Below are 14,175 nucleotides of genomic sequence, written 5' to 3'. Positions count from 1 at the left end.
CAGGCTGGCCTCGAACTCAGAAATCCGCCTCCCTCTGCCTCCTGAGTGCTGGGATTAAAGGTATGCGCCACCACCACCCGGCTTACAAACGTTATTCTTAATAGGACAGAATAAGTGATGTAAACTAGAGCTGGGCATGGTGGTTCATATCTGTAGTCCCAGCACTCACTTGGCTGAGACAGGAAGATTGCCAAAAGTCCAACGAAAGCCTGGTCTGCACAAAGCAGGTTCTAGGCCATAGTGGTCTACACAGCAAGGCCTTGTCTCAGGGAAGAAGCAGGTTCTAGGCCATAGTGGTCTACACAGCAAGGCCTTGTCTCAGGGAAGAAGAATGAAGACACAAAAATCTAAGACAGCATCTAGTTATGAAAAAAGAAATGACATAAAAATGGCAAAAATATACAAATAAATATCAATACTAAGACAGGATAAATACTTAACTCAGAAACCTCAGTGGGCTGCCTCCTGTGTGTCATATCCATAGAAAACTATGAAACATGACTAGACTCTATAAAGCCCATGTGTACAGTTAGAATGGAGACCCAAAATAGTAGCTTTAAGTGAGCAAGCGTTAGCACAGGGTTGACACAGAAGTGTCCTGTTGCCCCCCCCCCAAAAGCACAAACGTTAGTTCGTTCATACACTCACCTGAATCACAGAATCTTCAGAACTTGAAATCAGTGTCTGCCCATCAGAGGTGAACTGGATGTGCCGGACAGCTTTCTTGTGCCCAATCCCAGAACTGAAAACTCTGTTGTTTGGAAGTTCTATAATCTTCAAAGAAAACAAACAAACAAAAACCACAGGAAATTAATACCAAGAAACTAAGCAGCACTTAGGCACTGTCCCCAACAACGTGTATACATGTAGGTGCCACACATATGCCTGGCCCCGCCCCCAGCCCCAACCAAGTATTCACTAGAAAGGCCAGTGGCAGGAGGAACCAATGGGTCTTCTCAGCACTCAAGGACTCAAGTCATCAGAGCCAAGTGACAGTCCAGGCTCAGTCTCCATAATCCAAATGTCAATGCATGATGAATTGATGAATGGGGAAGAAGAAAGGATAAGAACCCGGGATAATACACGGGAAAACAGGATCTCTTCAGGGAAAACAGGAATGAGGAGAGAGAAAGGGCATCAGGGGACACAGGGATACAGCAGGCTGAGGAACTGTGCGATGACAAGCCTTAAAAAGACCAAACACAGAGATTCAAAAGGTAGTCAGGGACCCAGTGAGACGCGTCAGTGGTAAGTGCTTGTGCACTAGCAGGGACCCTGAGTCTGACCACGAGGATTCCATGGTAAGGAAAAGACTGACCCTCCCTCCAAAATCTAGCCTTAGAGCTCCCACCGGGCAGTGGCCTGTAAAGACACACATTGGAAAAAGTGCTGTAACGCAAACGCAAAACAGGGTGACTAGACCAAAAATGCTTTCAAACGAATGTTGGGGGGGGGGGTGTTGTGGGGGGGGAATGGGGGGATATGTGTGAGGGAGGGGTGTTTATTTGCCCAATTGAAATAATATAGAAGATGGTGCTGTGACACAAGATTCTAGAAATCTAACCTGTATGTTGGGGGCGAGGGGGGACTGGGCCCTCAAAAAGCAGAGAAATTGTGTGCCTGAGACCTTCCCAGAAGAGTGGAAAAGTCACCATCGCTACAGGGGAGACGGGTTGGCAATGATGTGGAGCAATTCATTCAGAGGCTTACACTGGCATACTAGGCTCTGCCACTTAGGAAAACTGTGGGAATCAGGAGAGCAGACATTTGTAAGACAAGAATCAGAGCATCCAGTATCCAAGACACGGTATGTCTGAGAGGACCCAGAACCAAAAACAGGAGCTGCTGGGGTTGGACCATTTGAAATTGCCATTTTTAAACACTAAAAAAAAATCATTTAAAATATGTAAATGTTGGCGTTTTCCCAGGGTTCAATGCATCTTTATATTATGGAAGAACTGTGAGGAAGTTAAGGGTGCAAAAAAGAGGGTTCTTTTCCTTAAACTTTTTAAAGGTTTGCTTTTACTTTACATGTTGAAGCGTTTGCCTGCGTGCATGTTAAGTGTACCACATGTGTGCTTTGTTTGTGGAGGTCAGAAAACAGCCTCAGATCCTTGGGAATGGAGTTACAGGGGATTGTCTGTCATGGTGTGAGTGCTGAGAACCAACCTAACAAAAGAAACCACGGACCCATTCCAAATAAATACTACCAGCAGTACAAAAAATGGGGCTAAGAGAACACTAAGGAAAGCCATAGCTATGCAATAATCCTGTGCTTAACAAACAACTGTCAGACACTTGCTCTCAGCACTACCCATGTTCCAAACATCTGACCGCTCTTGACTGATGAACAGAGCTCTTAGCTACTAAGGGAGACCAAGCAGCAGTAACGTCATTCCCTCTACTATGTGTGCAAGCCTTTCCTCTCCTCTGGTGAACTAATGTGGCCTGGAGACTATGTGTGTAATCCCTTATGAAAAGGACCCCAGGTAAATAAATGTGTCTAGTGCCACGGTCCCCAAGAGCCTAGGAGAGGAAAGGTGAGAAGGACCAATGTTCTCTAAAGTTCCGACAGTAGACAGCAGGTGCTCTTGTGATGAACTCGGCATGTGATAAAGGTCAGGATATCTACATACAAAACGATTTCCATTGCAATAGCTTGTCTGCATCAGCGTCTGATTCTTGTTAAGTATTGGTTGTGCTAGATAAGTTCAGAATTTCGGGTAGTGAACAGGAATACACCTAACATCAAGTGTAGAAAAGCAGTGGGCACAGGGGGCACTGTAGTAACATTCTCAAAAGTCTAGAAATGACATCACATGGCTAGTTCTAAGAGAGGGGAATGCTTATGAACAGTTGGCTAAGCGTGTTTAGCTTTTAACTATGTATAAAACAGCCAGACAGCTAGACAATGAGGAATACAGACAGCCCAAGAAGCAGGAGCATTGTGAAAATACTCTAATCGAGTACGAGGTACAGTCTGTGGAATGTGACTACTAGATCCCAGAGAGTTCTGTACAGGTGTGCACTGCCAAGCGTATGGCCAGCTCTGAGTAAACGGCTCTAGTCACAGCCCTGGAGACTGAATACCTTAATGGCTCCATCTTCATCTCCGAATGCCACGTACTCAAGGTGTGGACTGAGGCAGCAGCAACTCACTTGGGCTTCAGGCAGGTAATCAATCTGGCCTGTTTTCCCAGCAATGAGCTAGTAAGAAAGAAGGCAATTAGGCCAGTTATTAGGTTGTGTATGCATTGTTCTGTTGTTATTCTTCAGAAGAGAGGCAAAGCAAAAGACAGCACGGAAAATGACCAAGAGTTCTCAGGGAGACGACAAAGCCCGATCCTAATCTCGGCAGCTGCATTTAGCACTTTATGCTTTCGTTTTATTTCACTTATGTGGCTCGGATACATTTTCATAAAATAAAAGAAGCTTTAAAAAGGTTTGGAAAGCAGCTGCTGTGCCCACCACCTGAGACACATCTGTCTGGTATGCAGTCTCACAGCTAGCCGCACATCCTGTCTTTTATTTCTTCTCAAAGCCTGTTTTAATAGGGTTATCACTTGTTATAATACACTTTCCTGAAATCTTCAAAGGGGCTGTGAAACAGGCCTGAGACAGACATTACACACAATGATAACTCAAAATTGAAATTTATATACTCCGAATCATTCACAAAGCAAGATAAATTAAGATTCTTTCCTTCTTTGAGGGTAGGGAAATAGATCTTATGGAAGAAACTTGAAAGTATAATTTGTGTCACTGAACTTGTAATACTTAAACTAAGATTATCCAACTTCATAACTACTACCTAAATCTAATGATTAGTTTTTTAAAATAAAATAAAAATAAGAAAGAAAGAGCACCTCAATTAAAAGATATGACCTCAGGGAATACTTCTCAAGCCTAAACCAATTATCAGATACCCTTCTAACTCACCATCTAAAAATCTGAATTATCTCTCAGCATGGCATATACAACGAAATGATTTCTGCTATACTGATTATAAGGTTAATTAATAATATGTAGCTTTCCCTTTATAACAGTTTGCCCAAACTTCTCTGATCTATTAGATATTTAAAACCAAGACTAAATAGCTTCAGGCTACTGTCATCAATGTTCTTACCTAACTGTGGCCACTTCATGCTACAATACAGACCTGCTTAATAGATTATGCAATAGTAGAATGACTTCTATGGGGTGGCCTGATGATGCTTGTATTCTAATGCCAATTTGGGGCCCCAAAGACTGGTGCCCCAGAGACCAGAGAGTCAGCACACGCTAGCTAAGTGGCCCTGCTCCCAGTTAACTGTGATTGGTAAATAAAGGTGCCAACAGCCAATAGCTGGGCAGAAGAGACATCGGTGGGGTTGAGGTTTTGAGGGCTTTAAGAAGGAGGAAGAAAAGCTGGGCAGTGGTGGCGCACACCTTTAATCCCAGCACTTGGGAGGCAGAGGCAGGTGGATCTCTGAGTTCGAGGCCAGCCTGGTCTCCAGAGTGAGCTCCAGGACAGCCAGGGAAGGAAGAAGAAGCTACCATGGGGTAAAAGAAGAACTCACAAGAGAGGAGAAAGGGGAAGCCACCATGGGTTAACTGAGCCATAAAACATGGCCCTGAGGGCTGCCCAATTGGGTTAAGAGCAGCCCAGATAGAACACAGTAAACAGTGAGTAATAACTCGGAGTTATCAATAGGAAAGTAGCTTCTAACAGCTTGGAGGGTAGGGAGCTGTCCAGCTACTGTGCTGATTAAGGCTTGTTGTAAATATAATGGCTGTGAGTGTGTCTTTCATCCAGGAACTCAATAACCAAGGTGGAGTAGAAGCCCTGGGTTGGGATTTTAAATATTTACTACAACAGATAACCAAGCTCTTTTGATTGGCTTTACAGATGGGTCCATAAAGGGAACTCATACCTGGTACTGTAGACCTAGTGATCAAACCCATGGCTTCAGGGGTCACAGGCTCCAAGCAGGGAACCTACTACTGTTACTTTGCTAAACAGAAGTGTCGTCAAACTGCCTTCTCGACAGTCTAGATATGTGTCTTTATATCCACAGACTAATTCATGCTGCTCTCAGCCTTGACCACAGAGGCCTCGTCTGCCATGGGCAGCAGCTAATACAGACACACAGCTAGTGACAGCACTGAGAATTTAGTCACTATCGAGTGTTTAGCCCTGCATAGAATACCTGTATCTCCTCCTCCAAGGCTCAAAGAACACCATGGAGAGGGCACTACAAAAAGTGTAAAAAATGAGGTAATGGGGCTGGTGAGATGGCTCAGTGGGTAAGAGCACCCGACTGCTCTTCCGAAGGTCCAGAGTTCAAATCCCAGCAACCACATGGTGGCTCACAACCACCTGTAACAAGACCTGACTCCCTCTTCTGGAGTATCTGAAGACAGCTACAGCGTACTTACATATAATAAATAAATAAATATTTAAAAAAAAAAAAAATGAGGTAATGGAGAAGTGTGTTATAAAACACTGTCTCCTGGATATGACAGGATTGTTACATGCATGAAATTACAGTAACTATGGTTACCTCCATAAACTCTCTGCATGAGATTAGGCTCTCTAAAAAAATCCATTATTAATGGGTGAGGGGCTTAGGAGGTACTACCCCCTCCATGAGGACCTGTTATCCAGTTAAGAGTTATTCGGGGAGAGGAAGTCATCTTCTTCAGCTGGGTCCCCACTGACTGATTGCCATACCTCAGTACCTAACCCCCAACCCTACTAGCCTCAGTAGGGCATATACATCACATACACAGGAAGGAAGGTAGGCAATTTATTGGAAAAGGGGGGCTCAATGGAAGTGGAAAAGAGATGTGAGAAGGTAATGGGGTATATATGATCAAAATACACCATACACACACACACACACATATAATATTATATATATATATGTATATTATATATACACATATATGTCAAGCAGTATTTTCTTAAAAGACTGAACTACTGAAAAATAATGATCTTTGTCCATAAAAATCAAATTCAACCCTTTTTTTAATTAATAAATTAAAAATCCTGCATGTACTCTAATGGAACTATTTGTCAGTGAAACTGTCCTCTAAACTCTTGAAGACTATGACAGTCAGTAAAATAACATTTTTATAATCAGACAACCTTTGTCGCCCTTTGGTTATGACAAGTGTCACTGAAAGGTTGCATGGGCTTGATTTTAAACAATACAAGCAAGGGGACAATAAGAAGACAATGAACTTGGAAAGAACTATAATAGAAATATCCCAAGCAAAAGACTCAATCTATTAAAAAAAAAAAAAAAGCAGTAAGTAACGAATTCATTCAATTTCCCGTCCAAGTTCATACCATAGTAAATACAGAACATTGATCAACATATTAAGAAGGTAGTATGTGAACTTATAAAACACAAATCAAGACAAACTTGAGATGGATTACAACTTGACTCGAAACCCAGAACAGTGCAAGACAAATTACCAATGGAACCCTAGGTAGGAAACCTGAACCGAGGTCACAGACTACTGACAGTCACAAATGAGCTTCAGAGACACGCCAGGGTTCAGTTCTCCTCCCAGAACCAGTTGGTACTAGTCTGAAGAGCCCTGGGCTCCCTGCGCTACACCAGCCTGAGCACTGAAGCTTTGCTCCGCCTGCCATCGGCTGGTCCTCCCCAGCTCTGACTGCCGTCTGCTGGTCCTCCCCAGCTCTGACTGCCGTCTGCTGGTCCTCCCCAGCTCTGACTGCCATCTGCTGGTCCTCCCCAGCTCCCCATGTGTGTCCTCTCCTGTGCCTACCTCACCTTTTCCTCCCCTCCCATCCTTTCACGAGTGCTCTTGCTCCCTAGATTAAGAACAAATAAATCATCAAGAAAAATAAAGTCTGGAGCTGGAGCGATGGTTCAGTGAGCGGTTAAGAACTCTGACTGCTCTTGCAGAGAGAGGACCAGGGGTCAGTTTCCAGCACCAACATGGCAGGTAACTCAAAATGGCCTGTAACCCCAGGAAACCCCAGCTCCAGGAAACGCAGTGCTGGCCTCTGAGGATACTGCACACAGAGGTATTTAGGTAAACACACGTACATATTAAAAATAAACAAAAATTTAAAAAGAAAAGGGGGATCCAACAGATCAGCGTATCAGTGCTAAAGCCTTCCCTGGAAACTAGGAAGGTATTTCAAAGGCTGGGGGTTTAGTTCAGTGTTAGTGTTTGCCTCACATGCGCAATGCCCTGCCTGGGTCTCATCCCCATTACCACCACTGCAGGGGGGGAAATGAGGTTAATACAGATTATGTTTTTGATCTAAGTATTAATGGAAGGCTCAAAGGTAACATAAGAAATCACCCAGAGGACTGCTATGATCGGGATGCTGTCCTCCCCAGGCCTCTCTCTCAAGAGAATCTCAGGAACAGAAGTAATCATTTGCTAACTTATGGAAGAGCCACACTGATTCCAATGACATCTTGTTTCTGGCCGCTGCCCTTACCCCTCATAACCACAACCCAGTCACTCGGCTCCTCACATCGCTATCTCCTACGAAGGGCTACCAACCAACTGTTCTGTGTGGGCTAACCACCATGAAGACAGCCGCTTGTGTCAAGTGAGCATTCTTCCTGCTGTCGGCCCCTCCAATGCTACCCCTCCTCCCAGGACGTCTGCTCAGAGGCCACTTTACTTGGGCCACCAACTCCGTGGTGCTGACCTGCTAGGTGACAACATCCCTCAGGTTATCTGCTATTACAACCACTCAGAGGCTCAAAACCACCATTCCCATCAGAGGACCTCTGGGACTACTGTCTGTAGCCCCAGGGAGATCAGCCTAAGGTAAGCTGTTTAGATCCCTAAGCAACATAGTTACTCTAATATTATCAACAACCTGCCCCTTCTCCGGGACTAGTAAGTGTTCGGAGATCCTGAACAAGTGCGTGACGAAGTGAATTAATGCACAGGAAAGATTATGTACAGTCCGGCTCCCTCCACCTCAGCTCTGATGACTGAGACTCCTCCACTTAAGATGATCTGTGTTTCTAAAGACCCTATTTTCCTTTCCCTGAAAAACCAAAACCAAAACCAAAAAAGCTTCAGTTCGTATGTTCACCCCTTGCCCACCCAGCGACACATCTAAATCACTTCAGTGAGCAAGTTCAAGCTTGTCTTTGTGGAGGTCTCAAGACCCTGTGCAAATCAAAGGATGTAATTACACACAGCCTCAAGAGAAGAACAAGGTTGAAGATGGGGAGGCAGCATCTTATTCACTTCTAAATACTGGCACACTCAACACTCCAAACCTCAACCCAAGAGCCATGTAGTTGCTCAGCTAATGCCCTGTAGGCACCTGGTAGGAGCATACAATTATTCTCAATTCTGAACCCAAAACAAACAGGAAAAAAAAAGCCTGAGTTCCACCAAACAACGTTTCTGGTATTTTTAAAATAGACTCACTTGCAGGCCTCTTATGTTGTCAACTGCAAGGACCATCGTTTCATTCTCTTGAAACACGACATCTATTTCCTGCTTTAGCACAATGGCAGAGTTCTTGCATACCTTTTTTGTCTCCCAGACCTGAGTAAGAGATAAAGGAGTTAAGATCACTGTGGGCTGCCAGTCCTCCCTCTGAGACACTGTACAGACAACTCAGTCTTCAAGGTAACACACTGTGATTCACAGTTAAAATGCGTAGGATATAAAAATTCTTAGGCTAGTAAAATAACAATAAATATGTATTAACACGTCCTATAGTACGAAATTGCTATTACATGAGTTGTGGGCTCTGCAGTCAAAATGTCTCTGTGAATTCTACTTTAACATCAACATAAACAAACAAACAAACAAACAAACAAAAGCAAAAGTGCTGTGCCATTAGGGAGGTTAGTCCAGGCTGGCACCCATCTACAGTAAGATGCAGAACTCACAAGAGAACGTAAATCACAGGTCACTAAACAACCTGGGCTCTGGCACAGTTCTTTTCTCTCTCTTTCTCTCTCTTTCTCTCTCTTTCTCTCTCTTTCTCTCTCTCTTTCTCTCTCTCTCTCTCTCTCTCTCTCTCTCTCTCTCTCTCTCTCTCTCTCCTTCTCTCCCTCTCTCCCTCTCTCTCTTTCTTTCTTTCACAAACAAGACCTTCTTGATGAGGGAAGCAGTGAGTTGATTTATACTCTAGGTCAAGTCTAGGAAGTTGGCACATACAGTCACACTGGCCTTTCTGGGCTCTTCCTAATGTGAGAATTAGTAAGTCAGTACATGTACAGTACTTTGAACAATGGGCAACATCTAGTAACATTAAATTAATTTTAGCTATGACTTGTATAAAATACTGTACTGGATGTTACAAGCACCAACTAGGATTCCTGGACTCACACAGCTGCATGTAATTCTAAAATATATTAATAAGCCAAGGGGCAGTAGAACATTAGAAATATGGAGTAAATCAAATTTATACTTTACATCAGAATTTGATAGGCATCAACCAAAAGTGACACAAAATTACGTAACATTAAAGGAGATATACATTCTCCTAAACAGAGAAGGCTTGAGTAGACCTTAAGATGGTAAAGATTCCAGGAAGTAGAAAGCCGAAAGAAAGATTTACCAAACATAAGGAGCTACCTACGGGACAGAGCAAGCAGGGTATCTGGAAATGTTACCTGTGGGAATAAACCAAAGGACAGTCTGGGACCGAACAAGGTCACATGTGAGGGGTGGGACAGCAGACTTAGAAGAGTCTATTTACTTTGATGAGTAAAAGAGCCACTATCTGTTTTGGAGCAAAAATGACATAATCATAAATGTGGGTGTGTCTCACTGATAGAAGCATGAGGCTCTGGGCTTAATCCCCAATACCAATAAAACAAAATAATATGAAACTGTAGTGTGTGTGTGTGTGTGTGTGTGTGTGTGTGCGCGCGCGCGCACGCGCACACACACATATATATATGTATCTCCTAGCTACATCATGAAGTAAAGAAAGGAGATGTGTCACAGCCTAAAACCTCTCATGGCAGAAAGGCAATCAATCTGGATGTGGACAGTAGGAATGGAAAAGGAGAGATAAAGAACAATAGAAAGGTAAAATACACGAGCTCTGAGAACTCTCACGTAATTAAATATGAGAATTCAAGAGGAAGAAGTGAAGTGTTCCCAGGACTCAGAGGTGTTTTGCAAGCAGCCTGCTCACCGGCCTTTGCTCAGCACCAACTCAGGGACAGTCAATGAACTGTCCCGGGGAAGGACACACGACTCACATAATAGCACTTTCCAGGATAGACATGTACCTAGGAGCTTTGTATCTTACCTCCCTTAATACTTACCCCCAAAATGGATCTCTCTATAAATTTAGTTTAAAATGTCTAAAATGAAAAATCTCAGTATTTCTCACCCTTATTGTTTGGTCATCAGAAGCTGTCAAAAACGACGAGCCATCAGGAGAAAACATCACACCATGAACCCAACTCAAATGTCCTCTGCAGTCAGCCACTTTTAGGCGGGAGTCAATGTTCCACAACTACAGAGTAAGCAAAGAACACAGGAAATCACATTCATAGCCAGTTTAATATGGCAGACATACTAGAAAGAATGGTAATGACCCAGTGGTACTATTTCTACAGATAGAGCCCCAAAACACATTATCAAAATTTAAAACTGGATTGAACATGAATGATTTATTATACAATCATACTTTCAATAGTAAATAAACAGAAATAACAAAACTTGCCATGGTGGTACAGGTCAGCTGATGTATCTCACACTTAGTGAACACAAAGCCCTGGGTTCCCTCCACAACACACACACACACACACACACATATACACATATACACACACACACACATATACACACAACACACATACATACATACACACACATGCACACACGCACATACACACACACATATACACATGCACATACATACATACACACGCACACGCACACATACATACACACACACTCTCAAAAACAGTCATGAATCTAGTGTACATAAAGAAAATACCTTGAAAGCAGAGGGGAACTAACAGAATATATTATAATTAATCACATAATGGAATATTATGCAAAATGGAATGAGAAAAATATCCCCAAAATAACTAAGCTCTATGATATCTATTAAAAGAAAAAAAATGAAGAACATACACTATTTTTCATTTAAGAATTAGATGTTTGAAATGCTCAAACTTTATAGGCTTTTTTTTTTAATGACAAAGTCTGGGGTTATGATTTGGTTGGTAAAACCCAGCGTGGTAGCAGAAGGATCAGAAGCACAGAGTCATCCTTGGCTACATAGTGAATGTGAGCCTAGCCTGGGCTACATAAGAGCCTGTCTCAAAGGAAAAAGAAAAAAGAAGAGAAGGAAAATGAATATGTGAACATATAGATGGCTGTAGATATATGCATGTACATGCATACAGAAATCCGCTTATATCTGCAACAAGATACTGCCTCTGAGACGGAGAATTGAGAGGAGGAAAGGGGTAATGATACTGAGATTCCTCTGAGAACAACTTATTATAAAGCTCTGAATCTAGAGTCATGCATGTGTTTTATCTTTCTTTAAAATCAATCTAAAAATAACAGGATGCGCATAAGCAGCTTCCATGTAAGGATTCTCTCCCTAATACTGTCATCATCCAACCTTCCTCTGAGCTGCCACAAAACCCTACAATAAATGAGCACACTAACTGTAGCATGGACACTAACTGTAGCATGGTGCCCTTCCCCCCCCCCCCCCAGGCTTACGACAACCTGTCGGAGCCACCCAGAGTCCCGGCAGCGTTTGTCCTGGGTTCTGCTGTACATCCCTCAAATATACTCTAGCCTAATGAAGTACCATATGTGCCTGAGTTCTTCTCAATACACTTTGAATTACAGACCTACTTTATGATTTCAGAATTAGCATGGACAAAACAAGCACTTCATCACATGACCAGTGGTTTTCACCTGCTGAAGCAAGTTACAAAATGGTTACATGAAAAGCCTACTTTGGGGTGGTGAGATAGCTCAGCGGTTAAAAGCACTGGATGCTCTTCCAGAGGTCATGAGTTCAAATCCCAGCAACCACATTGTGGCTCACAACCACTCGTCATGAGAAACAAATAAAAAAAAACCTTTGTGCCAGAGCAAGAGGGAGAAGGGAAGTGGGGAAAAAGAAAAAGAAAAGCCTGCTTTATCTCTAGAGTCCAAACTGGGAAACACTGCAATAAAGGACAGAAAGTAAAGTAATTCCACAACTAAAAAAAATCTCAAGAATCCCTGTTCCTTTCTGCCTTTAACTTGGTTCTCAGTTGTCACTTTGAGCTCCCTCGGCAAAGCCCTTACATTTCAAGAAGGAAGACATTCGTTGTTGCCTGGAGCTTTCTAAGGATGATAGAGGGTAAGGATCTTAGAAATGATAGGAAGTACAAAAATTGCAAACATAAGTCATTTCTAAGCATTGTTTTATTTGAGCTTGGCACCAACAATGCTATCTTAACTAATCAGACATATGACTTCCATCTTACTGTATTCAAATTATCTATGGGTCTGAAGTAGCATCTGTCTTGAAAAGATGAGCATCTGGGGCGGGGCTGGGGAGGTGGCTCAGTGGTAAGAAGGCTTGCTCTGCAAGCATGAGAACCTGAGTTTGAATTCTTAGCACCCATGTAAAACGCCAAATGTGTGTAACCCCAGCACTGAGGGGGAGACTCAGGCAGATCCAGAGATCCCTGACCAGCCAGCATAGTCAAGACAGTGAGCTTGTCTTCAGTGAGAGACTGTCTCAATAAAGAAGCAGGTGGTGGAGGAAGATGCCCTCAGGTCCCTGCATGTGCACTCTGTCAGCTATATATATACCACACACACATATGCACCAAACACACACACACATGCAAGAAGAGAGCCTGTGTCTAGACCACTTACAAGATCATATGCATGCATGAAAATTAACAAATTATATTATTCCATACAGCATATATTTTTATTTTATATGCTAATTTTAAAACACTGAGGTGAGGGGGACAAGAGAAAGGGCTCAATGGATAAGAGCATTTCTCATAAGCATGAGGACCTGGGTTCAAATGCTCCACACCCCTATAAAAGCCAAGCATGGCTACGTGTGCCTATTATTCCAACATTTAAGGGTGAAAACAGACAAACTCCAAAGCTCCATGGCCAGCCACCAGCTAGTGAGAGACCCTTTCTTAAAGAAATAAAGTGAAGAGGAAATAAGACATCTGCACGTGCTTACACGGATGTGCACACTCATATGCATATACAACACACGCACACGGAGGGGGTTAAAGCAAAAAGAAATGCCTCAGAAACCAATGATCATTCCATGGTTTCCTCGGGCGCAAGCACACACTAGATTCAATAAATGCTGGGTAAGTGGTCTTGTCATTCCATCACGGTAAGATCATGGCTTCAATCACATTAAAATAATAAAGCTAGCCATATAATTGGATACCCCAAAGCGATATGTTATTAGGCTATGAAGAAAACACAATTTTCCGAGAAAGCTCCCTCGGCAGTTACGGCAGCCACTCTTGCCATCCTTGGATCTCCGGAGACCCAGATTCCATTGAATAAATTCAACTACTCACCTCCACACAGTACTGAGACAGGGCAATCACGGCCAAATGGTCATAGGGGGAGAAGTCACAGTACTGGATGGTGCTATGATGACCTGTGTGGATCTCTGCCAATAGGCCACTGGTATGAATATCAAAAAGCTGTCAAAATAAAGAGATATCTATGAAAAACAAAACATCTTAAATTATACCTGTGCTGAATCTAAATCTAATTTTAAAAGATGTTCTTCCTACCTCAAATATAAACTATAAGTCCTGAAATCCTACAGTTACTGATGGCTGGCATAAATACTGATAGCCATAAATAAGATGTAGAACACTGTATGTATCGTTTTAAAATATAGCTCATCTTGAAAGCTCTCTTCTGTGGAGGAAAATTCATCACAGATATTCTCTCAAGCTGGCCTAGGGAAGCAAAACCTTTGTGCATGCATGAACAGGCCAGTCAAGTTAACACGCACTTCTCCCTGACGCTACTGATTCAAGAAAGAAAACACATACTCATGAGCAGAGATGCTCAAAATAACATACAGCAAAGCCCTGCAAAAATGAAATAAGCCCAGTCAATTCTAGTTCTCTCCAGGGCTACCATATTACTCCATTAGAATTAATCATTTTCTCATATTTGAACCAAAAC

At 42.7% G+C, this 14,175-nt stretch overlaps 1 protein-coding gene across 2 annotated transcripts in view; it reads right to left on the bottom strand.

Moving 5' to 3' along the window:
* Positions 1-14,175, bottom strand: part of Apaf1 (apoptotic peptidase activating factor 1) — an 87,264-nt gene that overhangs the window by 17,950 nt on the left and 55,139 nt on the right. For both annotated transcript variants that reach the window (XM_021205503.2, XM_029542239.1), the window contains 5 exons: positions 13,551-13,679; positions 10,355-10,480; positions 8,425-8,544; positions 3,091-3,207; positions 649-774 (listed from right to left, as the gene is read on the bottom strand). In XM_021205503.2, the coding sequence (XP_021061162.1) occupies positions 649-774; positions 3,091-3,207; positions 8,425-8,544; positions 10,355-10,480; positions 13,551-13,679 (618 nt within the window). The remainder of the gene's footprint in view (positions 1-648; positions 775-3,090; positions 3,208-8,424; positions 8,545-10,354; positions 10,481-13,550; positions 13,680-14,175) is intronic.

The sequence above is a fragment of the Mus pahari genome, chromosome 9 (assembly GCF_900095145.1).
Source record: "Mus pahari chromosome 9, PAHARI_EIJ_v1.1, whole genome shotgun sequence".
NCBI lineage: Eukaryota > Metazoa > Chordata > Mammalia > Rodentia > Muridae > Mus > Mus pahari.
Note: the sequence above shows the minus strand (reverse complement) of the source record. Positions and strands in the feature narration are given on the sequence as shown.